A 26,465-nucleotide genomic window follows, 5' to 3' on the forward strand; every position below is an offset into this window, starting at 1 on the left:
AGGGAAGGACATGTATACTGCAAGGAGCCTGGGGGTGCACTTCTGTGCACAGAGGCACATCACACTTCTCGGTGGGATTCCGGTCAGCCGGGACAGGACCACCTAGTGCCAGGTTGTCCTCTCACTGCAACTGTGAACCCAAGATCAATGTTTTACTTTCCCTCATAGAAATCATTTACTTATATAGGATAAACTAAAGAGGTATATTCTGGGACACTACTGGAGGGGGTAATTAAATCTGCTCTCTGACTCAGGCAACCCAGCCATTGAACATTAAGCCTGCTTCTATCTGTATAGTCACACAACTTCATCTGTATAGCCCTATCCTGGCTTTTGTTTCTTGGTCGTGCAAGAAGGGGATGGATTCTTGAGACCTGCCTTTAATACAGAGAGACATCATGGGACAGCTAGAACGGTTATTTCACCAACAGTATCCCTTATTCAAGAAACTTAATTGCAATATGTAGTAGACCAGCCTCCTTAAAAGGATACACAATCTTCTTAGTAATAGGATCATATCTCGATATCATCACAGTGCATGCGCCACAGCCACCTCCACCACAGCCATACTTGGTACCTGTGAGTCGGACTGAAAGTGCTGCAGTTAAGGACAAAAAAGGTTTCATACTGAAGCACACTTACACACTGGGGCATGGCTAGATGGGGCGATGTTCCGGGGATCGTCCCTGTGTGTCCACATGATGCACAGGGGATCCTGGGAGCAGGGAGGGATGATCCCTGTATTTCCCCGGGATATGGCCCTACACATTTTTCTTGCTTTTCTCCGTGGTCCCGGGATGATCCCGAGACTGCGGGATGTGTGGGCAGCCATCCTGGTATAGTCCCGGCTCCTCGCGAGTAAACGCGAGGAGCCGGGAACTGGGCACAGGGCACGGAGCTCTGCAAGCGCTCCATGCCCATCAGGGGTGGGAGGGAGCGGGGTCGGGGCTTTTTTAAAAACAGCAACAACACATCTTCCTTTGTGCTGTAGAGCTTGTGCGCTCCAGCTCCTGTTCCTTAAAAAAAAAATTGGCAGGCATGATGTCCTCTTCCTCCAGGGACGCTGCATGCTGCGTGTAGACGAAGGGGACGATCTCGTGATCATCATATCACAAGATCATCCCCCTCCACCCCCCTCGTCTGGCCATGCCCTGGGTGTGTGTTCTCATTCCACACTCATTTCAACCCAAAACACCATTGCTCCTGTGACAAGTTTGTCTCACCCCATCCACACAGCCTATTACAAGAAATATCAAAAGGTACAAGCATATTATTTCTTGAGGGTCCTTTTGGATCTGAAGAGAGGCTGCTGGAAAGTATGCAGTCAATATCTGGCTAAAGATCCAAAGCTGAGATGGGGCTTAGTCAGACTGTGGCTGGGCTGGGGGTATTTTGGTGGTCTCCATTGCTCCTTGCAGAAAAAAAGAATATAAGCCATTATAAACAAATCTACTTAATTTGCATAACTGCAGAATTTAGCTATTCTAGGTGTAAAACAGGCAGGGGCAACTTGTGGCCCTCCAGATGTTTTAGCCTACAAATGACATTGTCTCTCATTTATGGTGGCTAGTTACAGGCCAAAGCATCTGGAGAGTCACAAGTCCCGTCCCCCCCAACCGCCCTCGGTGCAGTATTTGGATTACCCTGAAGCATCAGTTCTGATTTTTAAAAGCCCAGATTACATACATTCATGTTGGTGAGTTATTTCAAGATTAGAAGGTTGAGGGTGCCTTCACAGATTCAGCTCTGGACACACGATCTCCAGGGTTGTTAGACTAACTGCATTTCTATCCTAACCTTCCTCCAAGATCAGCTCTCCATCCCCCATTATATCCTCACAACAACCCTGTGAGATAGATTAGGCTAAGGGACAATGCCTGGCCCAAGATCACCCACTGATCTTCATGGGATACCAGTAGCTTAGTGACAAGTGAAAGTGTATGCTTTCTAAACTAAGGCCACAGCTAGACCTAAGGTTTATCCTGGGATCATCCAGGGTTCGCCCTTGCGTGAGCACCGGATCCCCTGTGTGTCACCTAGATGAACAGGTTTGACCCCTGGATGATCCAGGGATAAACCTTAGGTCTAGCTATGGCCTAAGGATGCAATCTTACACACCCTGAACATAGCCCCATTGAACATAGTAAGACTTTCTATAGTGTAATCCTCCATTGCTGATTTGTGTTCATAAGACAAATTATAAGGCTGTTATAATTTGATTAGCTTCTTACTGGGGGACAGATTGCACCAGGTTTCTGAAAAAGTGGCCCAGTTTGCCTTCAGAGCAGCAATTTTAAGGAGAGAAATTTGCAATAAGCTGATCTGTATTGATGAGTAAGCCATTACAGTTGGGTTTTAACATTATTTTAAACTGATGTGTATTTTACTTTTGTTTCTATGTGTCCTGTTTTTTTGTCATGGCTTTTGCTACACAAAAATAAAATATCAAATTTTTTTTTTTTAAAAAAATGTCCATCCTACAGGCACCAGAAGCTGACAGTGTTCTGCTGAGGTCAGTAACAACTTGTCTTTAAAATGTAGCCATTTTAATGTTCTTTTAATGGTTTAAATGTTTTGTTGTCTTAATATGGTTTTATTTCGAATTATGTCTTTGTGTCTTATTGTTTTTATTTGTATTTTTGTGCACTGCCATAGTGGCATTTGTGGAAAGGGAATATAAAAAGATTATGAATAAAAATAACATAAAATGTAGACATTCTGCAACACTGATAGGACTTGAACTTGTTTATTCCCCCCCCCCCCCCCTGCATAGAAGGGAAAGCTCATCGGGTGGGAAAGAGAATTCAATCTCAAAAACAGTCAATGTGCAATGGATTAAGCAACCCCTCTTTCAGCTCTGCTACTGTAATCAAACATGCAGCCTCCCCTCCCTTCGGTTTTTAGACAGAGACATTAAGAGACTCATGGCCACTGTGTGAACAGAGTGCTGGACTAGATGGACCCTTGGTCTGATCCAGCATCAGGGCACTTCTTAGGTTCTTATGCCATGTGTAGTTGGGCGTGTGTGTGTGCAAGAGAAAGAGAGAAAAAGGACAGACAGAGTCAAAGGTGGACTAGATTCTGGGCTGTCACAAGCAGGAAAAGGATACGCCTCTTCCTCAGGAAAGACAGCAGCGTCTGCTCCGGATCAGCATTCTTCTCCACGATCTGCATTGGGAAGTGAAACACAAACTGTAAGGACCAAGTGCATCCTTTCAGGTGCATATTGATAATTACTCTATGTGAAAATAAAGACCCTTCTTTTCTCCCCCCCCACCCCGCCCGGAACATAACCTATAAATCTTCCATAAATGGCCAAGACAGGTATTTGGTCATGTTGACTATACTGTATATTTGATCAGTTCCATGTGAGGCCCCTGTGGTGTATATCCATAGCTTTGTTTCCAAAGTACGGGGCTGGTGTGATGTTCAGCTGCCTATTGTGCATTAAATGTAGATATTTGTCAAGTTATGGTTTATATTAGGCATAAAGTTCCAGGAAGTAAGTAACTCAATGTACTTACAATTTGTATTCACAGGTTGGTGTTCGTAAGGGGGGGTTGAAGGCCTGAGTGCTGATTGGATGGTGGTGGGGGAGTGCTTGGATTGGCTGTGTGAGAGTGGGAGGAGCTGGAGAAATGTAGCTCTTTATATAGAGAGTCTGAGCTGCTAGGAAGATAGTTAAGTAAGGGGTATGATATCAGACAGAAGTGTAGGATTCTGTGGGAGAAGTGTATATCATATGACAGTAAAGTGTATGATCTATGAGAGAAGTGGATGATTATATGAGAATAAAGATAGTTGAGTATATAGACAGTAGTATGCTATTGTAAGAAAGAACAGAAACCAATATGCTTAGAACCTTGTAATCATACACATTTCAACTAAGGAAACCAATAAGCTTATGTACATGCACTTATGTTAATACATTCTAATTACTTTCAAACAAGTGGTGTGGTCTGTGGAGGAGTGACTGAGGAGAAAACCGTTAATGGTGGCAGTGGAATGGGAAACTGAGGGCTAGGTTGCTGGGCTGTGGAGCTGTGGGGCCTGAAGAGTAAAGGCGAGACAGCAGCAGCAGCAGCAGCAGCAGGCCCAAACCCTCACACACGTCATCATTATGGAAGGATTGAAGTGGTCCTGGGTGCTAATAGTGTGGATAGTCCTGTCAGGTAGCTTGTGGGCATCTCAGGTGAAGCCAAGTTATCGCAGGTGTGCAGGAGGTCACAGCTGGCCCTACCGTTAGGCAGAGCAAGGCAGCCAACCTCAGGTAGCAAATGCTAGGTAGCAGTGGTGGCAGGTCTCCAGCTGTTCCTCCTGAGCCCTTTGAGCTTTCCCCTCTCTTGAAGGACAAATCTGTGTATGCTACAAGGCCTCTCCTAGGACCCCTTAATTGGGCTGATGCCTCAAGTACAGTGGAGGACAATATCCCATTGTCAGTGTTGGAAGCAGGGGGGATAAAAATAAATAATTTTTATTTAAAAAAAAAAAACAGATTTTTTAAATTTAAATTGGATTTTTTTTAATAAAATGCTTTTTGAGGGAAAATCTATCTAAAGATAGTTTTCTATTAAGATACATTATAGTCCAAAGGTTATTCATAATGAAATAAGGATTAGTTTTTAATTATGTAGCATGAGGCTGTATATTCATGCAATGTTTAGATTTTTTGGTAAATGAATTCCATTAATCCATTCACAATGTCATGCTCTTCCAGGGGGGGAGTCACATTATTAAATCGGGTCTTTCTGGAAGTAAGATCCAACTACCAGGGTAGTAGCGTTCTGTAGGTGAAAAGGGGAGGGCATGCCATCTTGTCCTTCACTGCAGGAAACAAAATGCCTTATGGTGGTAAAATGCATCTGACTTGTGTCATCCATGCCAATAACATATGAAATAGAAGCAAGCAAAGGAATCCTACAAATCAGAACTCTAAAAGAGTTATCCAAGGTGCATAGATTCAGCAACTTCGGTAACTCCTTTAGCGCTTTGATTGGTTCTGACTGAAACTCAGGGCAGATTCACAGCCCCACTGACATACAGCCAACAGCCTCCACTCCATTTTTGTGACCTTTTAAGTTTACACCAGTATGGAATTTGGAAGTTTTGCCTGACTTGTTACTCTAGCATGTTTGGAATACAAGAGCCTCGTTGGGATCTCCACTGAGAAGGGGAGGCGTTTTCCACTTGCCAAACATGGGAGAGCAGGAGGTATTTCTAAATCTTTCTTCTTGAGTGCAGGGGAGCTACTCGATCTCCACTTACCTTTTTGCCATTCACATAGAAAACCAGCTCATCTGAACCCCTTCCTGCTCGTTCTCCTGCTTCGGCTGTTGGAAACGGCATTGCAGGAACCAAACAGATACGAACCTCGGCCAGAGGGCACCAGCGGGTCCTAAGGAAGAGGAGGGACTGAGCATGAAAAAGGACACAACAAGCGCCAGAAATGTGAGGCGTGGCTTTGACGCTTCAATCTCTAGCCTCCTCCTTCTGCCGGAGGAGGAGGAACGGTGGGACGCTTTGCTCTCGGGGAGGAAAAAACAAAAACGAATCACCACACACCTGGCCCTGGAGCAGCGCGTTTATTTTTTTTTATTTTTTCATGAGCAGCACAGACTTTGTCACTGCGGAGGCATTCACGGTTTTCGGCATGCACACTTGCTTATTTAACCTGGCCCAGAATGTTTGATTTCTAAAACGTGATTGAGCTAAGAGGCAGATTCGCAGAAATAGCTCGCGTGCCCTTAAAGGCGTTTCTCCCTAGACATGTATCTGTTTACTCCGGAGTGAGCAGTGGAGGCTGGGAGCTCTAGTTTAGGTGGGGTTGTGAATCTATTCTAGGGGGCTATCTATACCTCTTCTAAGCTCTGCAGTGGCTGCGCAGTGGTGCTGGGTCAAAGCTGTGCTGTAAAAAAGTTGGGAATTTACCCCGACTTTTTTCTTCAAAGTGAGGTCACTACAGCCCTACCGTGCTTCGGGGTTGAGCTGGTGGATGGCAACCCCAATTGGTTGCCAGAAGCTGGGCAGAGTTGTGTTAATTAACTTCTCTGATTCTGCATCAATTCTCCCCAATTTATATCGGAAACTGCGCATTTGTGGAGGGAGCTCTTATCCTGTCCATCCCCAGTTTATAAAAGTAGAGATCTGCTGCGTTCCTGACCATTTGCTCTACTGGAGCAAAATTGGGGTGGGGGTGCTCTCATAGGGAGAGCACCACCCATTTCACCTCATTAGAGCAAACTGTCAAGGAATGCAGCAGATCTCTATTTTTATAAACTGGAGATGCACTGCTGTGCATCAGCAAGTAAAGGATAAGAGCTCCCCCCACAAATGTGCAGATTCTCTCTTCAGATCCTGCCCTGGATAACTTGGAATTTTTGCTTCTTCTCAGGATGGTGGGCATAACGCAGGGAGGAGGTGGGAGGTATTACTTCTGCCCTGCCCGCCCCCAAATTATGTTTTTCTGGGTTTTAGGGACAGCCATCTATGCCGTATAATACTGAAGGAGCAGAGCCAATTTCATCTAAGCGCAGAGAATAAGAGCAACGTGCTTTCCTCCCATGTTCAAGTTGAAGTCTAGATTACAGTCAGAACCAGCCAGAATGCTAAAGAAGCTATCCAAAGTCCTGAACCCACTCGGGGGGGGGGGGCAGTGTTAGACCTTGAATAGCTCCTTTAGCATTCTGGCTGGTTCTGTCTAAACCCAGAAAGTATTCACAGCCCCACTGAAATCAGAACTCCCAGCCCCCAATGATAGTGACAGAAATGTATTAAAATGCTTACTTCAAGACCCTCTTGTTTATTACTTCCAAGCTCCAAGAATATTTTAATGACCTGGCATTAAAAACAAAATTTATCCAAGTTAGGACCTGAGCTAGCCACCTAAAAAGCCTGGTACTTTATCAAGGATAGGGCAATCCTCAGAGCTGGCATCAAGACTAATTTCAGAAATGGGATAACTGCTCTAATTTTTCTTCTTCTCTCTAGCTTTCTATCTGCTGGCATTTTTAGGTCAAGCTAAATTATTCAGCAAATCCATTATGGGTTGAACTATAAAATAGGATTCAGTACTATAAAGGCAAAGTACATTTTACAAAATGTAAAATTAAACAAATGTTTTAAATTTAAACCTTCAGCACAGTTAAAACATTAGAGAAGTTTTGCTTAAATCTTTCTGACAATGTATGCCCATCCACTCTCCTTTGCAGCATTTGCCCATTTTCCTGGCCCAAGAGAGTCATACCATAGATGTAAGTTTGCATGTGTGTGTTTGCTTTCCTATGCACTTAAGCTGAAAATATTCATGAGATTTTCAGTATTGTGTCACCATACAGTTGTGCATTTGCCCTGTATATAGGTGCTATACACAATGCAACATCAAAGATATCCCATGTGGTACCTGGCTTTCATTGTTGCAAAAAGCTGGCAGTGGGGTAGAATTACATTTAGGACGTTTTCAGTTAAAGCTGCTTTTCATAGAGACTACTGGGCCTCCCATTTGTTGCTCATGAGATAACATTTCTCCAGCTAACACATCTGTCCTTGCAAAAATCACATTTCCCCTACATTGAAGTTGCTGTTGCCTGCTGCAATTGCAATCATAAGTATCAGGTAAATTGTGATTGTGGTGTGTCACGAGAACCAACTGGATGGTGCCTGTAAATCAGTAAGATTCATTTTATTTTAGAACATTCATATGCCACTTCCCAATTTAAAAATCCTGAAGTAGTTAACAACAAATTATAAAACAATATATCATTATAAACAGAACAACATTTAGTCAAGTTAATGACTGGGAAAAGCCAGGGTGAAAAATAAGTTTTAATAATTGTCAAAAGTACATTTTTGTCTTTCCTTCAGACGGTATGTGCTTTTTTGCTCTTCAATGCTGAAGAACACATTCACCTCAATGTTAGAAAACAACAACACTAGGCTATCCACTATCAATCAATCGAATTTATTACAGCCATAGATCAGCGGCTACCCACTATCACCTTGTTATGTGGGAACAGGAATATAGCGCCATTGGCACTGGATTAGCATTACCTATACTTGAGCACAGCCTTGTTTGGACTGTTAGGATAACTGTGATTTTTCAAAGAAAAATAGAAAACCTCTACTTGATATTCCTCTGAAATCTTTTATTATTCACTTACAAAAGACTTAAATAGCTTCCACCTTACATACAAGATATAACTTTTAATTCAACTCTGTTTTAATGTAGAAAATGCTATACAGGCTTTGAAGTTTACACTTACTGACAGAGGTTCATAACAAAAATGTTGTCTCAGACTTAGTCTTTCATTTATGAACATGGTAAAAGTGCAGGACAACAATCTCTTTCAAAAACAAAATGAGATCACTGGAATACAATAAGGAAGAATTTACGAAAATATGTTTTAAAAGCCAACTATTAATTTAAACAGTTGCATTTCTGTGAATCCTCTTTAGATTAATCTTGATTTACTTTTAAAATTTTGCTTATTTTTTACTTTGGAGATTGGAGAATTACAAAACCCTTTATCTGTGGACTCCTCTCCTCGCCTCAATTTGCTGCAAAACAAAAAAGGATGAAATTAACAATGCTATTAAAGGCTGTATCTAACATTGCTATTTCCCTGGCAAAAATGATGTTGTGTTAGCAGAAACCAAGTTCTGAACTATGTGCAAGGAAGAATACAGCTAAAGATCCACTTGTGCAACCATTTGAGGATCCTGGATTTACAAAGTGGTCTGCTAGCACTTGTGCAACTGCTTGTGCAATGGGAATAGGCATCTGACTCCACCTTTACAACAATTCATCCATTAATGGTTTGTTGGATTTAGACTTAAAATTGGAACTGAGGAGCATCTGTACAATATAACTTTCCCTGTACTTCTTGACATTCACAAAATTTCTAACATTTCTAACATTTGAAGCCCTAAAATACATTAAAAATTCTTTGTATTTTATAATAAAACTGCAATTCACTGGTGGTACTTCTAAAACTTTTTTCTCTGTTGTGGTGGTTTGACTTATTCATGCCAAGACTATTTTATATTAATGCCCAGACCATGAAATTAGGCAATATAGTCACTATGCCCTTAAATAGCTCAGATTTACAAGAAGCCCTCAAATAATCTATTTATGTTTAAAGCTATCACTGAGACTGTGCAATTCCAGAAAGCTGTAATAATGTTTGCTGGATGCTGTTTTTTCACTTCGCACAACAGCCTATTGTCCCTCTATAAGAGATCTGCATTTGGATCACTATTGCTGGGTAGACGTGTGTGGGTATATCCACACTAAAACATATGCCAGTTTTAGACCTGTCACAAGAATATAAGAAGAGCAATGCTGTATCAGACCAAAGGCCTATCTAGCCCAGAATTCTGTTCTTACACTGGCCAATCAGATGCCTTTGTGAAGCCCATAAGCACGACATGAGCAACATTTAGCATATTCCTACTGCTCATGTTCCCCACCAGTTGGTATTAAGAGGCATACCTCCTCTGATACTAAAGGTGATATATAACCATGACTAGTAACCATTGAAAGCCTTATCCTCCTAATTGTCTTGCCTTCCCCAAAAGAATCATAACTCTTTTAGAGATTCCTTGCCACACTTGCAAAAATTTCAACTCTGTAGCTTTTCTGAGGAGAGAAAATTGCTATTGGACTAGTTGAAATATGGGATATAGCAATGCCTGTATGTGTTTGTTTATATATAGATGTAACAATTGCAAAAAAAATAATTAAAAAAAATCAAATGTAAATTTGAAGAATTATTGGTATCAACACTTATGACTATGGAAATTGTTTCAATATACATTTAATTCTGTGGACTGCTAAAAAGTGTTTCAAAGTTGTTTCTGGGTTTCTTTTTTGAATTACTACATATTCATTTCAGTATAAATATGTACTTGATAAATAACAATGTCAAAATGTGATGTATAGCATACATGATATATCTTTCAATATAACAAAACAAGGAGAAAAATATCTTCAAAGCTATTGAATACTAACCTTTTGATGTTGGGTTCTTTGTAGCAAACTGTTGTTCGCCTGCGCCTAATCGGTGGTGTGAAATTTTCTTCTAAATCTTTTTTGGGTTTTGGAAGGGATTGTATCCTGATATTTGTCAGTTCTTGGAGAGGTTTACTCCCTGAGAATGCAACTACACTTGAATTACTTATCACCAATAATTCCGGAGGCATTTATCAACTATACTTTTCTGGAGATACAATGTAGTGAAGTGGACAGAGTGCCACACTTAAACTGGGGAGATCTGGGTTCAAATCTTGCTTGACCCTGACATTTGGTGACCTTGGGATAATCACCATCTCTTAGCCTAAAATATCTCACAAGGTTATTATGAGGATAAAATTGGTTGGACAATTGGGTGTTTGCTCTTTGGAGAGAAAGAATGAAAATGTAATGTTTAATTAACTTTTATCTTTAAAAGGCCTTGGTAGCTTGTAAACATACTTCAGTTCAGTTTAACAATATCAATTAATTAAAAGGCAGGTGATGAATCTACTAAAGGTCTATAATTGATTGATGGTCCTATCACACTGATATAGATAGATATCATTAGTTAGCCACCATATTTGAACTGAACTTTATGGACTTAAATACTGTAATGTTCCATGTTTGAGCTGCTTAAGTGAAGATAAATTCCAAATATTATCACCCAGACGTTGGTATCATAGAAGCATCATGTGTAATCACAAAGAGGGCGAATTCAAACAGGGAGATGCAGCCAATCAAAGCTTCTTTAGCACAGGCCAGCCAGTATTTACTAGTGCATGTCACCTTAACACTTTACAACATTTGCTGTGGAATCACTGCTACCACATGAGGGAGATACAAAGTTTCAAATTCTAGCAGGGTAGCTATCTTAAATCTGTCAGAGCAAATCCCAAAAGTATTGTGACATTGACTAACAGATTTACTGTTGTGTGGGATTTCACAGACTACAGCTCATTAGATGTATGAAGTGAGCTTCAACTTCTCTCCTTTCTGGAGAAGGCAGATCTGGCTACAGTGATCCATGCCTTAATCTCCTCTCATTTAGATTGTTGCAACCTGCTCTATATGAGGCTGCTCTTGGAGTGTGTTTAGAAACTGCAGCTAGTACAAAATGCAATAGCCAGATTACATTGTGGCATGCACTTTATTGATCATATTACACCAGTCTTCTATCAATTGCATTGGCTGTCAATATGTTTCTGAGCACAATTCAAGATGCTGGTGTTTACCTATATAGCCCTAAATGGCTTGGGGCCAGGATAAATGAAAGACCACCTCTTCCCATATGAATGTGTCTATAGTTTAAGATATTCAAATGCCTTTCTGTATGCCCCACCACCAAGATTAGGTTGGTGGGAATACAAGATGGGGCCTTCTACTGTGGTGTAGAACTCTCTCCCAAAGGAAGTTAGGCTGACACTTTCTTTGCCCAGTTTTAGGTGGGCTGTTTAAACTTTTTTTTATCTGCATGAGTATTTTTATTATTATTTTAAAGGAGCAATCCTATGACCCCTAGATAGAGTCGGACTCTTGGATCCGAGGTCGGAGACAGTGCTCCAACCTGAGACCCAGGAATCTGAGCTTCCCTCCCCTTTCCCCTCACTGCGGGCACAGAGCAACATTCGCATGGGAAACTCCTTGCCACATGAGTCCAGGCAGAGGAAAGTCCAAGAGTCAAAGGTCAAACTCACTCTGCTGGTACACTGAGCTGACAACAAAGACACACAACCCACTGTAAACAGGAGTTCAAGTCTATGAAAAGCCTCACAGTACTTTTCATGGCAAGTACTTAGTAATCCAAAATTCCAATTAGGAGGGACGATGTGCAGAGAGCCCCTAGTGTCGAAATGCCTTTTCTATATATAATGGAAAATATTTAGCTTGGGGGGGGGGAGGTTTCCTTAGCTTTGAGCCAAAGTAAAATGCTCCACCTCTATGCCAATTAGGGCTATACATACCAGTGTCTGGTACTGGTGTTCTGTTGCAAGAGTCTTCACAAATTCTGTTCACCTTCCCTTTAGAAACACAGTCATTTTTTTCTTGATAATTGTTTGGTAAAATTTGAGAGTTCTTCAGAATTGGAACATTTTTTGGAATTTTACAGAACCCAGTGGTTGTTTCAATATCCTCAGGAATAACTTCGTCTATGCTTTTATCTTGATCACATGAACAAACAACATAGGTCTTTCTGCATGTCTTTGAATCTACCTTTTTTGGAAATATTTCAGCAAAACATTCAGCTTCCTTTACAGAGCATGAAGTTGTAACATTCTGAACATCAAAATGTCTTTGTATGTTTTCAGTTGTCGTGTGGATATCACTATGTGCAATATTTTCATCTTGTAATTCTTGTTCCACAGAAGATTTTTTCTCATTAAGTGAGTTTGGGTATATAATATATGTCTTCCGGCTAGCTTTTGCAAAAATTTTCCTTTTATCACCATGTGAAAACTCTTCATTCATTTGAACTGTTTTTGGAGCAACTAAAACATGACTAGATCTCTCTATTGAACTGTACTGGCAAGTAACTTCTCTATTGTTATATCCGCTTTTTATATTGGCCTTCTGACCTTGTTTTTTCTGGCTATCAGATATGCATTCATGTGATCTAATTCCATTCAAATTTCTTCTTATATACTGCCCATTTCCCATTTCATAGTAATTTGATTTATTGATTTTGGAAGCAACAGGATAAGTATCCTCACTTATGTCTAAATCCTTTTTTGTAGCCGTTACATCAGAGATATCACTTTCTACTGGTGTCAAGCGTTCAATACAATGACCTTCTAAGTGTACTTTACTACTAGATGCACTAAAGCCTTGTTCTGGAGCCTGGTTGCCTGAATTGTCTACGGTTTCAGAAATTATATCTTTAATTTTTTCTGTTTGTAAAATATTAGTAGTTTGTAGCTGACACTTTAGGTCTACTGGATACATCTGTCTGTCATCCTTGTTCCTGTTCCTGGAATCTTCTACAACATTGTGTTCACTGGTGTCCTTCAATTTTGTTACCTGAAAATTTCTTTGAAACAATTCTTTTCTTTGTGGTAGATTTTTTTTAGATTCAATACTTCTGAGGTTTTTAACCTTTCTGTTACTTGGAACCTTTTCATTACTTTTTCTAGGTTTATTGTTGCATTTATTTTTTATCTGTTTTTCTGTATTTGAATATTTCACTTTTCTCAAATTTGCTGATATTTCATCAGCTTTAACTATATTAGCATTCTTTTCTTTGGCTTTTGATTTAATTATGAGTATCTCTCCTAGTTCACTAGCAGTCAGTTCCATGTCAGCATCATATAGAGTTTCTTCTGACTGTTGATCATTTATAAAACGTACCTTATTTATGTGAGCAAGCTCATTGCTAGATTGGGGAGATGATTCAGTGTGCGAAACACTATTCAGGGCTATCTGGTTACCTATCTCATTAGCCATGCAGACTTTGCCAGTGCCACAGTTCAACATGCTTTTTGGGTCTATTTTTGTATTAAAATTGTTGATAATAGTTTGAGCATTTGATATGCAAGATATCCCTTGTTTCTTCCTTTCAGTCACATATCCATGGAATGGAAGTGGACTATGATGTGCCTTTGAATGTCTTTTAATTGCTTCTACAGAAGATACATTATCAAGATCTGACATGAAGGTATTACTAGATACTTCCTCCACACATAACTGATTTTCTGCAAATAAAGCAAAATCAAGAAAACAACTTAAAATGTACAACTTAATTAATATTGCTTTGCTATGGATTATGCACGGCACTTTCAGTACTGATCATAAACTACCACTTGACCAGTTTGTAGGCCTTAGAAATATTGTCACTTCTTTGACATATCACTCCTTTCTGGGAGATATCTCATTGCTACACTATAGACACCCTTTCCAAAACCGTAATTCCTTCAGAAATTTTAAGAAAAGTTATGATTAAATCATTATATCTATTTACATTTCTGATAATATTGCCTCTCATATAACAGTAGATTTAAACCACTAAGAAAAATTAATTATCTACAATATAACACACAGTTCCCTTTAGACTGAGATTATAAATAGTTTTTGATTTTCTACACATATGTTACGGTCATTTCTTGCTTGATGATAACAGGTTAGAAGAATCTTTTAGGTCTCATCCCTACCCACTAATAAACATGTTGGTATGCTCACTCCAAATTCCCTGAGCAGTGAGAAGTTCCGGGGGATGCAGCACTCATCTAGGTTTGGAAAGAGATCACTAGAGGCTTATGGGATTTTGTAACGTTTGAGTTTATTTACAAATATACTGGTTGAGCATAGGTGGAAGCACAGCTTAATGCTCCAACAGCCAGCCAAATACTACTGCCCTGCATCAGATTTCCAAAGGGAAGCTGACACCACCCACAAAGGCATTTGATCTGTCCCTGCCTCTTTCTTTAGCTTGCCCCCTCCCTTTAGGTGGAAGGGGGAATAAGTCATCTTCTGCAACCATCTCCTAACTTTCTTGAATCATTTACTTGTATTTTCCCTAACAACTTTGCCATTGACTTTGCCACTCCAGCATTACTTCTGGCTCCATTAACCCTCTCTGTCCAAACATTATGAGGTCCCTCATGGAGATCAGAATTGCAGCAGACAGCAATAAAATGGATCAGTGGAGAATGAAGAGCATTCTATTCCTCATTCCCAGGTGGATAAAAGTAGAAAGTAATCATCATGGGAAGTAATGAGAAGCCTGCACTCTCTCTTGTTCTGCCCTTTCTCTGCAGTCTAAATTCTGCATCCTCAAGCCCTGTTTTCGCCACAGAACCGTAATAGCAACTAGAGATGGGTATCAGTATAATAAAGGAAAATAGTATTTTCCCTTTCTGTAATATGTTTTTTCTATTCTTCAATTGGTGAATGACAACATTAGAGAGTCATAAATGGAAAGATTATGGACAAGTTGGGTTTGTAATATATAGAAATGCTCAAGGATGAATTCTCTCAGGCTACCAAAGGGGGCAATAAAGAAAACTACACACTGTGGTAAAGAAAGCACTGAAGGCTGAATAAAAGAGGTTGTTGTGACAAAGACAAGATTGTGTCAGCCTGTTTGTGAGTAGCCAGAGATAGAACAGGGTGATATTTGATACTAAGAAGATTGCCCTAAAAGCAGCATAATCACTGCATGTCCAGGAGAGCATGATTATTAATAATTTACATCAACATACACCTGTATAACTAACACTGTTAAGAATTTTTTACATATATTATGGACACCTGAATAAACCTAGACATCTGATACTGAAATCATGTTATTTCAATTGTTCTGCAGCCAACTTCTGATCTATAGACAGCATGTGTGAAAGCATCCTATCTGTTTAGTAGTTAAAAAATATAGTTGAAAAAATATATTTGGGGTAAAACGATTAGTAATTTCTGCATAACATGCTGGTGTGTCCAAACTTGTATTTTGTCTTTCTCTCTTATTCTAAAGGGACATGTGCATTTTCTACCTTTTAGTGCAAAAATCTAACACTGAATAATGAAGTGAATAGGATTAAAATAAATATAATAAAATAAATAAATTAAAATAAATACCTTCTGAAAATGTATTTGAGATAAATACAGTTTCCATTTTATTACCTTCACTTGGTTTTGGCATTTTCTCAGAAACTAGTAACTCAATATTGATTTGATCTGCTGCAATTTCTTTTGATGGTACAGGTATCTGTTTAATAAGTTCATCTACTTCACATACAGATATGTTATTTTGCTTTTTTCCATCATGTTCTGTAATATAAGGAGCACTCTCAAGTTGCCCAATAGATCTTTAAAAAAATATTATGAAAGAGAAACGTTTTAAGAGTGAATAATATCCCTTAATATAAAAATAAGTAGAAAACAAGATCTGATTGTAAAATGGTTAGTGTTTGAGGTTACACTAAAAAAAGAGCAAAGACTGCCGAGAGAGCTTCGGCTATGGGGTGGTATATAAATGTAATAAAATAAATAAAAAATATATAGGTAATATTGCAAGCTGCCTCATAACTATGAGAATATAAAGGTAGTGGGTTTTTTTATTTAGGCAAAAATCACAGTCTTTTAATTTGTTTTATTTTATTCCAATATGATATGAAGGAATAATTGAGAAAACTATTCCAAAGTATAAAATACATGGAAATAATGAACAGCACATACTGGTATAAATTGTGGCTTTTGCAGGAAAAATACACAAAAGTGATTGAATAGAAAGAATCCGACCCTCACTGTCAGGTATTTTCCCAGCAAAGACTGCAAACCTGCATATAGACTAGTTGAATCCTATTTACCTCAGTAGTATTTTAATAGTTAAACTGTAGATAGGCTTGCAACCAATTTGTGGTGACTACTTAGGAACATAGGTACTTTTTTCTGAATACAATACATAAACTCTTCATCAGGCTTGGATTGCAGCACTGTTCTAGCATTGATATTTTTTAAAAAAAAACCTTTGAAAGATTTCTTAAAGTTTTACATTATAATTTAGTTTAATGAAGAAACTCAAGTTATTACCTAATATAGTGGCCAGAAGTCTCAGACTGATGACCAAAACTGTTGCATTGGTCTCCTTCCAATGCTACAGGTTTTAGAAGTTTGGGAACATGCTATTTAAAAGGGAAAAACAGAATACAATAAATTCGGGCTTTGGAGCAGGGGTTGGCAATGTAACACCTGCAGATGTATAGCACCCACCAAATCCCCCGAGTGTGCCTGCAATCACCATGCTTTCCCCTATCTGTATTAAAGTCAGTTGACTGATCTTGCTTGATAGACTTCAATAGAGGTGCGGAAAAGGATGCCTTGTTGAAAAATGGCTGGGGAGAGAAAAAAAGATGAAAATCCATAGGGGGCAAGAAAACGGAAAATCCAGAAAAGAGGGTGCTTCCTACGGGCAGAGTATTAGGACTTTGAAGAAAAACATTAATTATATAATGAAAAGCTCAACCATAGCAGGTATCAACCAGGCAATATATGTTATGTACAAGCCAAGAAAGTATTTGCTCACAAAATATAATTTAATTATATGTAGATCTTGTGTACTCAATTGAACAACATTTATAATAGAAAATGCTCATTCTGAAGAATTGTAAAGTGCTTTAATTCACGCACCATTATTTTGTACACAAGGTATAATTTTACTTATAGAAAAGCATCAACTATTTTGTACAGCACAGTATTATGTATGTCTTGAATCTATCATTATTTATGTCTATCTAAATATGTCAATACTGGATAGGACTTCCACCATTCTGAGTCACTAGCATGACTCTTGTCTTGTACTTTCATTAGATCTCAAAGCAATTCCAGAGCTAACTTCTGGAAAATCAGAGAAAAATTAATATTGATAAGAAAATTATTGTATTTATAGTAAAACATGGCAAGCTATTAAAAAAACGAACACAGAGATATAATAGTTATCCCCCATTCAATTTAACATACCTCAGAAATGGTGCTCAATTCAATTGCAGATAAAAGGTTATTATTCAGGAATGCTTCTATTTCAATGAGGGTTTTATTCTGTGTTTAAAATATATATTAAAAATGTTAAATATAAACAACTTTACACAGCCAAAGAGAACTAGAACATTTTAAAAATATTCTTATTGTTAGGACAAACAAAGGCCTTAGCTAGACCTAAGGTTTATCCCAGGATCGTCCCAGGGTCATCTCTGTTCATGTAAATGACACACAGGGGATCTCAGGAGCAGGCAGGGACGACCCCGGGACTATCCTGGGATAAACCTTAGGTCTAGCTAAGGCCAAAGAATCAATTTTGAGAACTAATGTTAGATTAGTTCTCAAAATGTTAGATTAGTTCTCACATTATGCTGGGAGTGGAGATACACCATTGCTGCAACAGCAAAACATCTTCTGTATTCAATATGTGCTCAGCACAGGAGTGGAAGGCAGAAAACTAGCAAGTACAAAATGGTGTACAAATTACAGACACCCTGATAGCATCCCTGCAAACTCTGCCAATGCCAGTCATTCACGGTCCGTGCTGCAACCAACACCCACATGCCTCCGACATGCAGAGGGAGCCAAAGATCGTAAGATGAGGGAAGACATACCCCAGCATCAACATGAAAGATGACACCACAGTGCCCCAATTCAATCAGCTCCAGTGGTACAGCCAGCAATGCCCTCAACACAATAGAAATCTCCAAGTAAGCTTCTTATTCCAACAAAGGCTGACAGTGAACTGAGGACTTGAGTCCCTCTCAACCCCCTGCCCCAGCATGAATCCTTTAAAGGTCAACCCCCTGGTCTGAAGGCAAGCATGGTGACTGAGGAAGCCATTGAAGTGAAGACTGATATATTTATTTTTAATATTTTCCCTTTCCATTAAAGTTGATAGGTGTAACATTGTCCTGTTGGTGGGGTTATATCCATGAATTGAAGGAGTCAGTGTTACCCTTCAATGGTCCCCTAGACCTGTTTCCACCCTGTTTCAGCTGTTCTGGTGTATCTTCACTAGCATAACGACTCCGCTGATAGTGTATTCTGTCACCTTATTTGAGTTCTGCCAGTGTATCTGTCGTGCCAATGGCATATCTGGCATCCTGCCAGCATAGAGGCTTTCCCCTCAATCCCATAGCCTTTCAGTCATCAGAACTTGAGTACAGGATTGCACCTTAAATCACCTGCATATAACTACATTTTGTGGTAGTCTGGCAAGGAGATACAGTTAATCTTAAAAAAAACAAAAAATAAACCTCAAATTATTTATTCTGATAATTTTAAACTTTTGAAAATGGGTTACTAGCAACCATAGCATTTTTTAGACCATACCAGACAATTTAACTTTTGGCAAAGTAAGACGTTCTGCAAGTGCAGCTCATCCACTTCTTCTTGTAATAACAGGTTTACATTTTTCAGCCTCCGAGAATTTTCTTTCTCTGCACTGAGGGCCATGGCCAATGCCTTATTATTGTGTTTCAGAGAAGCCTTATACAACGAGGAGTTGTCTGCATAAAATAAAAAGACAAAATAACAATTTTGGACATTAAAAACACACAAAGTACACCAGTGTCTTCTATGAAAAAAAGCCTCTATTTGAATTTGTATTTTTTGTGTTCTGATCATATAACACATACTCCTAGACACTGCTGAGCCACATAATATTAAATCAGACATAAAAATTGGACAATTCAAAAACTATTCTTGCTTCAACATCAAAAATTGTGCAGAGAGGATATTATACTAAGGGCCTTGCTAGACCTACCTGATAATCCGGTGGGGAGTAGGGGCGAGGCCACGCTGCAGCTAGCGCAGGCCGTTGCCCCTACCTAGACGTAACACGGTAAGGGAAAGCCCTGTCATGTTGGCCATTTTTTTTATCTTAAAGGGGCCATGTGCACAGGAGCGTACCAACGAAACGATAAGTCTTTTTTTAAAAAATAAAATAAAATAAAGGGTTCTCCGCTCCTCCTGCCCCCGATTTCCCCCAATGTCTGATGCCCCCCTGCCCGCTCACTCACCCGTCCGCCCCGCTCACCATGTCCACCCCCTGCTCGCCCGCCCGCCGCTCACTCACCCGTCTGCCCCCCGCTCGCTATGTCCGATGCCCCCTCCGCCCCCAATCTCCTTGCCCTGGCCCCATTCTTCTTCCCCCCCATCCTCGATCTCCTTGCCCTGGCCCCGTTCTTCTTCCCCCCCATCCGCCATGTCTGATGGTCCCCTGCCCACTCACTCGCCATGCCCGCCTGATCACCCGCCCGCCCGATCACCCGCCTGCCATGTCCGATGCCCCCTCTGCGCCCCCGTCTGTGTTCTCCCCACCCTGGCTCCGCTCTTCCCCCCCATCTCTCCCGCCGGGTCTGCTCCTCCCCCCCAGCCCCCATCTACCCCGTGATTTTACCCCCCCCCCAGCACAGCACTCTTATGGAGCGCTGTGCCCAGTGTGCGGCTTCTCCTGGCTACTCACGAGTAAGTGAGCAGCCAGGAAGTGCCACGGAACCAGCTAGACCTTCCGCAGCCCTGGACTCAGCCCGGGGCTGCGGAAAAAACCGGGCCACAGGTCCAGGTCAAGGGAGGGTTTAGCCCGGCCTGACCCCAGGATCCCCTGTGCATCATCTGCAAGCACAGCAGGGAGCCCGGGCCTCGCACCGGGCTAAACCCTCGTCTAGCAATGGCCTAAGAGACCTTGGGTTGGATTCAGACTTAGGCCTTAGCTAGACCTAAGGTTTATCCCGGGATCATCCTGGGGTCATCCCTGCCTGCTCCCGGGATCCCCTGTGTGTCATTTAGATGCACAGGGATGACCTCGGGACGATCCTGGGATAAACCTTAGGTCTACCTAAGGCCTTAGTCAAGTTTTGAGTAGATCCATTTAAATAAACAGAATCACTAATTTAAGTCCCATGAAATGGATCTGATCTAAATATTACCAAGTCCGGATCCAATCCAATGTCTCTTAGCATAATATTCTCTCTACACATTTTTTTATGTTGGAGCAAGAGTAGTTTTGGAATTGGGATTCATGTCTCCCATTGAAGCATGTCTTATCTTGGATGCACCCCCAATATATTTTGTTTTCTAATCTTCATATGTCCCTTATGCATATACGATAATTCCTTGCTGTTATCAATATAACTTTGGCTATGGAGCAAAGCTTTGGCTATCGGGCAGTATAGAAATGTAATAAATAAATTTATTAAATAAATAAATATGAATTCTGAGAGAGTTTAGCCCAGCAAAATGTATAGATGCTATGAAAAATAACCTTTAACATGAATGGAAAGTATTATGCTAAGAAAGAATTGCTTATTCTCATTTGAGCCTTATGGAATTGACTAAATTCATCTTTTGATGCAAATGGAAACGGTTACATCTGGTGCCACAGTTGTTGTTACTATTGGTTAATAGGAACAACTCTGCATACTACCAGTCACTCGGGGTGGGGGAAAGAGAATGTATTGTATCAAAGCCGCTTGTTCATCCCCCTTGTTGTCCTGTAACTTCATCAGTTCCTTTTGCCTACTCCCTCCCCTTCCTCTTCCTCTTTGCAACATATGCTGTCTACCTAGGGGGAGCAACTAAGTATATCTCATGCCTTTGCTTACTTAAACTCACTCACCTAACTGGCTGTAATGTGTATTTATTTCCTGTAATATCAAATGCAGTGTTACCACACTTTCTTTGAATAAGGCAACTCTGTTGTAAGCCACACCAGATTTTCCAACAGTTACAGGTGACTGGTTGCTTGTGGCTACAGCCAGAGATTCCCATTCTTTCTCCAAGAAACATAAGAGTAGCATTACATTGAGGTTATCCTATTTCATTTACATTATGCTATAAAGTAGATTAGGCGAAGAGATTATGACTGGGCCAACATCATACATATGATTTCAAATAAAGGCTAAGGGAGTATGATTGGGCAACATTAAACAGTATGATTTCGTTTCATGGGGAATTTATTCTTTTCCTTCTTTGTGTACACATACTTTTGCAAATAGATTACACTAGGTATAAAAAGTGGTGTTACTGAGGAAGTCCACAAGTATATATTTTTGTATGACATTCTTATAATTTAATTAACTCACTTATTATCTTAGTTTTGATTTTAGATGCAAAAGACGTATTTAGCTTTGTAATTTTTAGAGCACCATTCTTCTTCTCCTTCACACGTCTTTTAATATCTCCAAAAGTAAAAAATGAAGACGCTTCAGAGATTTTATCACTTTCCATTTTAAAGGAGTTGGCTTATTATCCAGTAGAAACCTGAAAATGGATATATATAAATGCTTGTTTTTCCTGGCAATTTTTAGTTGCATGGCGTCTCTTATGGTTATTGGTCTGTATTATTCAGTCTAGGTGTATTCATGTTTGTAAACATGATAATCCAATATACGTCGCTAACAGCATTTCCTTAACGATTCAATCTGTTTCAAATTCAAAGTCATTTTGAAAGATATTCTTGAGTTTATAGAAAAAATGTGCATTGCTTATTGTTTTAATAACATTTGTATCCCAGCCTCTGTACTGCTCAGAGAAGTAATTCATAGAAGTCATCCCATTTTATTTGCTTAACAATCCTGTGAGGTAGAGTAGGCTAAGAGCCATATGAAATTAGATATTAGAAATCTTGTCTTTAAATTTGTTTTAAAAAGCCAACATGAGGAGCCCTAATTGGATTGGGATTATTTCACTGAAGAAGTGTTTAACTGTTCCTCCTAGGGTAACCTTATGAAGGACAGAGCCGTGCCCTCTTTTGTATCTGGTCCAAATACAAAAGAGGGCAGGGCTCCTGCAGCTTTAACTGTTGTGAAGGGGAAATACAAATGACACCTGCTGTAATTCCCTTTTCTACAAAATCGTTAAAGATACAGGAGCCCTGTCCTTCTTTCCATATGCAGGGCCGGGCAAAGCTGGTAGTAGGCCCAGGCCAGATGGGAAATGTGGGCCTTATTTCAAACTGCTCATTAAGTATTTTTTAATCAGTTCTAAATACATATAAACTAGAACAATTTATAAAAAAGGTAATGGGAAGCACTTTTGTTCAAGATGTATATAAGACATCACTTCTTCACATTCAGAAATGCTTTACGTGCTTTTCTTAGGGCAAATTCATCATCAACAACAGAAAAATCAAGCAACTTTGCCCAGGGGGACTCAAGAGTAGGCCCCCTCAAAATCGTAGGCCCATGCCAACTGGCCCCACTGCCCACCCTTCTGCCCAGCACTTGTCCATATGTTCACCCTACTTTAAGGAAAGATGGGATTTAAATGAACTAAAATGAAATTAATGCAGTAAGTAGTAAGTTCCTTAAAACTTTCGTATGATATGGATGCCACTTGCAAGCAACCCATGCAATTTGCACAACAAATTGTGATTGTGTCAACTTTTTATGCTCTTTCTTGCTGCTAGGTTGGTTGTTATATATCACAACTTTCTTAATGTATATACCCTTATCTTGAACCTGCCAGAATCACCACACAGAGAATTTAATATTCAATGTCATATCCTGGAAAGTGGATTTTAAAATGTTTGGGATTCAGCCTCACTGGAACCAGAATGCATTTCCCCTTCACCCCAATCTCCCATGAACGGAGCAGGCTTGCTTTGTTTTTCTAAGGGGCAACTGGCTTTCACCCACTTTGCCACAGTATAAATCTATATTTCAGCTGAGATTTGAAATATTACATGGCTCAGGGGCTTGGAGCTGGGACCTTTGAAATACTCTGGAACTATATTTTCGATTAACATTTCCCCTTTCCCCATGGATTCTGGCAAACCAAATCAGGTTCTGGGAGTGAATCCTGACTCAAATTAAGTCCCTGCACATATGAGATTATTAACTGCTACTTTAATTTTGTTTTACGTGTCACTAGAATAGTACTTCTCCAAATTCCCTTATTTTTAAAGCTATGCACAAATCAAGGGCAGTCATATAAAAGCTGTGAGCCCTATTCACAACTTCCGCCAATGAAACGGGAACTGCAATGTGCAAATTAGGGGAATTATTTTCGAGCCTCTTTTTAATTATTTCCAGGACGATATGGTGCGGTGTGTATTATAAACCTTGCTAGGGAAAGAAGTGAGGAAGTGCTAACACTTTTTTCCCCCCTGACTGAAGGGATAAGGCGAGATCGAAACTTTCCCAGTCAAGAGAAAAGGGACGAGAGGTTACAAACTATCATCACTCCTCAACCAGAACACCTTCAATTAGCTCGACCCCCGTCCCCAATCACCACCACCACCAGTCTGAGGAACCAGGCCACCCTCTTTCTCTCCAGCTCCCGGCAAGCTCGTATTCCCGCCAAAGAGGCAGAGGAGATAGTTGATTGGACCAGCCGGCGCTCCCAGCCGGAACCGTTAAACTGTGGCACCAGGAGGGCGGCGCGAGCAGCGCTTTCTCGCCAAGAGTTGCAACTCAACGGAAACGTACCCCGCAGTTGGCATGCGTAAGCAGGTTGCGCAATTCGAGAAATGGGTAGAAAGGTTTTGCAGTCTGATACGCATGTTTACTCAAAAATAAGCCCCATAGAGTTCAATGGGACGTACCCCCCCCAAATGTATACGTGGGGACAGCAGTTTTAGTGCTTTTCTTTCTTTCCCTTTCTCGCCTTAACAGGTGCCGGCGTTTCAGTCTGCCTGGAAGGCTTCTCTTGCACGGAAATATGGAAAGGCAAGGCAATTAAAACGGCTCTGGAGCCAAAAACCTAGGCTGAACATATGAAAAGGAGGGCAGGGCTCCTGTATCTTTAACAGTTGTATTGAAAAGAATTTTCTCTTCGTCACAAAAGTTAAAGCTGCAGGTGCCTTGCCCTCTTTTAAATCTGGTCACTCTAGTATAGCTCCTGCAGCTTTAACTGTTGTGATGAAGAGGAAATTTCACCAGGTTCTCCATATATACAAATGACACCTGCTGAATATCATTTGTATATATGGAGGTTGCATAGAAAACTTCCCGTTTCTATGCAACCGTTAAAGATACAGGAGCCCTATCCTCCTTTTCATATGGTCACCCTACAAATACCTGAAAGAACTCTTCCAGTAGTAGCCTGCCCGTGCTTTAAGATATGCTGGAAGGTGCTCCTCAAAAGTACTTTCTCCACATTATTGTCTATTTTGTTGTTTTATTTGTGGTATTTACTGCTGAAAATAATAAAATCCCTCAGTGGTCCACAAGTGCTAAAAAGAGAGAGCCTTTTCTGCTTTGGCTCCCCGCTCCTGTAACTCTCCTAGAAGGAAGAGGGACGCTGATTTTGCTGTCTTTGGGGGTTTAGGTAAAATAACCTTTTTGTTCAGACATTTTAACTGGTTAGTTTGTCCATTTATATTTTACTGCTTCAAAAATGGTTATTACTAATAAAAGTTTGAAGCAGTACAAGAAATACCATCCTACTTGTGAAATTCCACAATCCTACTTTAAATGGTTTGCTTCAAATCAAGAAGCAGCAATGAACGGGACATACTAAAACAAAGGACAATGCTTGCCCATAGGGAAACCATACTTGCCCATAGAGAAACCATACTTGCCCATAGGGATGCATTGAAAAGGGCTTGTCCATACGGAAACATAGGACAGAATTCTCCATAGAGAAACCATACTTGCCCATAGGGATTCATTGCAAATCCCTTGCCCATAGAAAACAATGGGACAGAATTCTCCATAGAAAAACCATACTTGCCCATAGGGATTCATTGCAAATCGCTTGCCCATAGGGATCCATGGGACAGAATTCTCCATAGAAAAACCATACTTGCCCATAGGGATTCATTGCAAATCCCTTGCCCATAGGGATCCATGGGACAGAATTCTCCATAGAAAAACCATACTTGCCCATAGGGATTCATTGCAAATCGCTTGCCCATAGGGATCCATGGGACAGACTTCTCCATAGAAAAACCATACTTGCCCATAGGGATTCATTGCAAATCCCTTGCCCATAGGGATCCATGGGACAGACTTCTCCATAGAAAAACCATACTTGCCCATAGGGATTCATTGCAAATCCCTTGCCCATAGGGAAACATAGGAAAGAATTCTCCATACAAAAACCATACTTGCCCATAGGGATTCATTGCAAATCGCTTGCCCATAGGGATCCATGGGACAGACTTCTCCATAGAAAAACCATACTTGCCCATAGGGATTCATTGCAAATCCCTTGCCCATAGGGAAACATAGGAAAGAATTCTCCATAGAAAAACCATACTTGCCCATAGGGATTCATTGCAAACCGCTTGCCCATAGGGAAACATAGGAAAGAATTCTCCATAGAAAAACCATACTTGCCCATAGGGATTCATTGCAAATCCCTTGCCCATAGGGATCCATGGGACAGACTTCTCCATAGAAAAACCATACTTGCCCATAGGGATTCATTGCAAATCGCTTGCCCATAGGGATCCATGGGACAGACTTCTCCATAGAAAAACCATACTTGCCCATAGGGATTCATTGCAAATCCCTTGCCCATAGGGAAACATAGGAAAGAATTCTCCATAGAAAAACCATACTTGCCCATAGGGATTCATTGCAAATCGCTTGCCCATAGGGATCCATGGGACAGACTTCTCCATAGAAAAACCATACTTGCCCATAGGGATTCATTGCAAATCCCTTGCCCATAGGGATCCATGGGACAGACTTCTCCATAGAAAAACCATACTTGCCCATAGGGATTCATTGCAAATCGCTTGCCCATAGAGAAACATAGGAAAGAATTCTCCATAGAAAAACCATACTTGCCCATAGGGATCCAATGCAAACCGCTTGCCCATAGAAAACAATGGGACAGAATTAGCCATAGAAAAACCATACTTGCCCATAGGGATTCATTGCAAATCGCTTGCCCATAGGGAAACATAGGAAAGAATTCTCCATAGAAAAACCATACTTGCCCATAGGGATTCATTGCAAACCGCTTGCCCATAGGGAAACATAGGAAAGAATTCTCCATAGAAAAACCATACTTGCCCATAGGGATTCATTGCAAATCC

At 40.3% G+C, this 26,465-nt stretch overlaps 2 protein-coding genes across 3 annotated transcripts in view; both read right to left on the reverse strand.

The window, feature by feature from the left end:
- Positions 1 to 5,386, reverse strand: part of LOC134392123 (aldehyde oxidase-like) — an 80,777-nt gene extending 75,391 nt beyond the window's left edge. For both annotated transcript variants that reach the window (XR_010025029.1, XM_063116171.1), the window contains exons 1-3: positions 5,266 to 5,386; positions 3,111 to 3,168; positions 493 to 589 (exon numbers count right to left, since the gene is read on the reverse strand). Coding sequence is in view for 1 of the 2 variants with exons in the window: in XM_063116171.1 (XP_062972241.1) it covers positions 493 to 589; positions 3,111 to 3,168; positions 5,266 to 5,346 (236 nt within the window). In the remaining variant the exon portion in view is untranslated. The remainder of the gene's footprint in view (positions 1 to 492; positions 590 to 3,110; positions 3,169 to 5,265) is intronic.
- A 3,061-nt stretch (positions 5,387 to 8,447) lies between these two features.
- Positions 8,448 to 21,703, reverse strand: SGO2 (shugoshin 2). Its single transcript, XM_063115888.1, has 9 exons — positions 21,559 to 21,703; positions 18,806 to 18,981; positions 17,453 to 17,530; positions 16,526 to 16,617; positions 15,572 to 15,801; positions 12,826 to 13,695; positions 11,967 to 12,768; positions 10,007 to 10,141; positions 8,448 to 8,553 (listed from the first exon to the last, which is right to left on the reverse strand). Exons 1-9 carry the CDS (start codon positions 21,701 to 21,703, stop codon positions 8,448 to 8,450), a joined length of 2,634 nt encoding a protein of 877 aa, XP_062971958.1.
- Between the last annotated feature and the right edge of the window lie 4,762 nt (positions 21,704 to 26,465).

Source organism: Elgaria multicarinata, chromosome 2 (genome assembly GCF_023053635.1).
Source record: "Elgaria multicarinata webbii isolate HBS135686 ecotype San Diego chromosome 2, rElgMul1.1.pri, whole genome shotgun sequence".
NCBI lineage: Eukaryota > Metazoa > Chordata > Lepidosauria > Squamata > Anguidae > Elgaria > Elgaria multicarinata.

Excerpts from the sequence above, each read along its gene's own strand:
- SGO2 (XM_063115888.1), bottom strand. The coding sequence starts at position 21,703 with ATGGAAAGTGATAAAATCTCTGAAGCGTCTTCATTTTTTACTTTTGGA. Across the intron at positions 16,618-17,452 it reads AATTGAGCACCATTTCTGAG|CATGTTCCCAAACTTCTAAA; the intron begins GTATGTTAAATT and ends CCTTTTAAATAG. Across the intron at positions 12,769-12,825 it reads GGCTCCAGAACAAGGCTTTA|TAGAAAGTGATATCTCTGAT; the intron begins GTGCATCTAGTA and ends GCTTGACACCAG.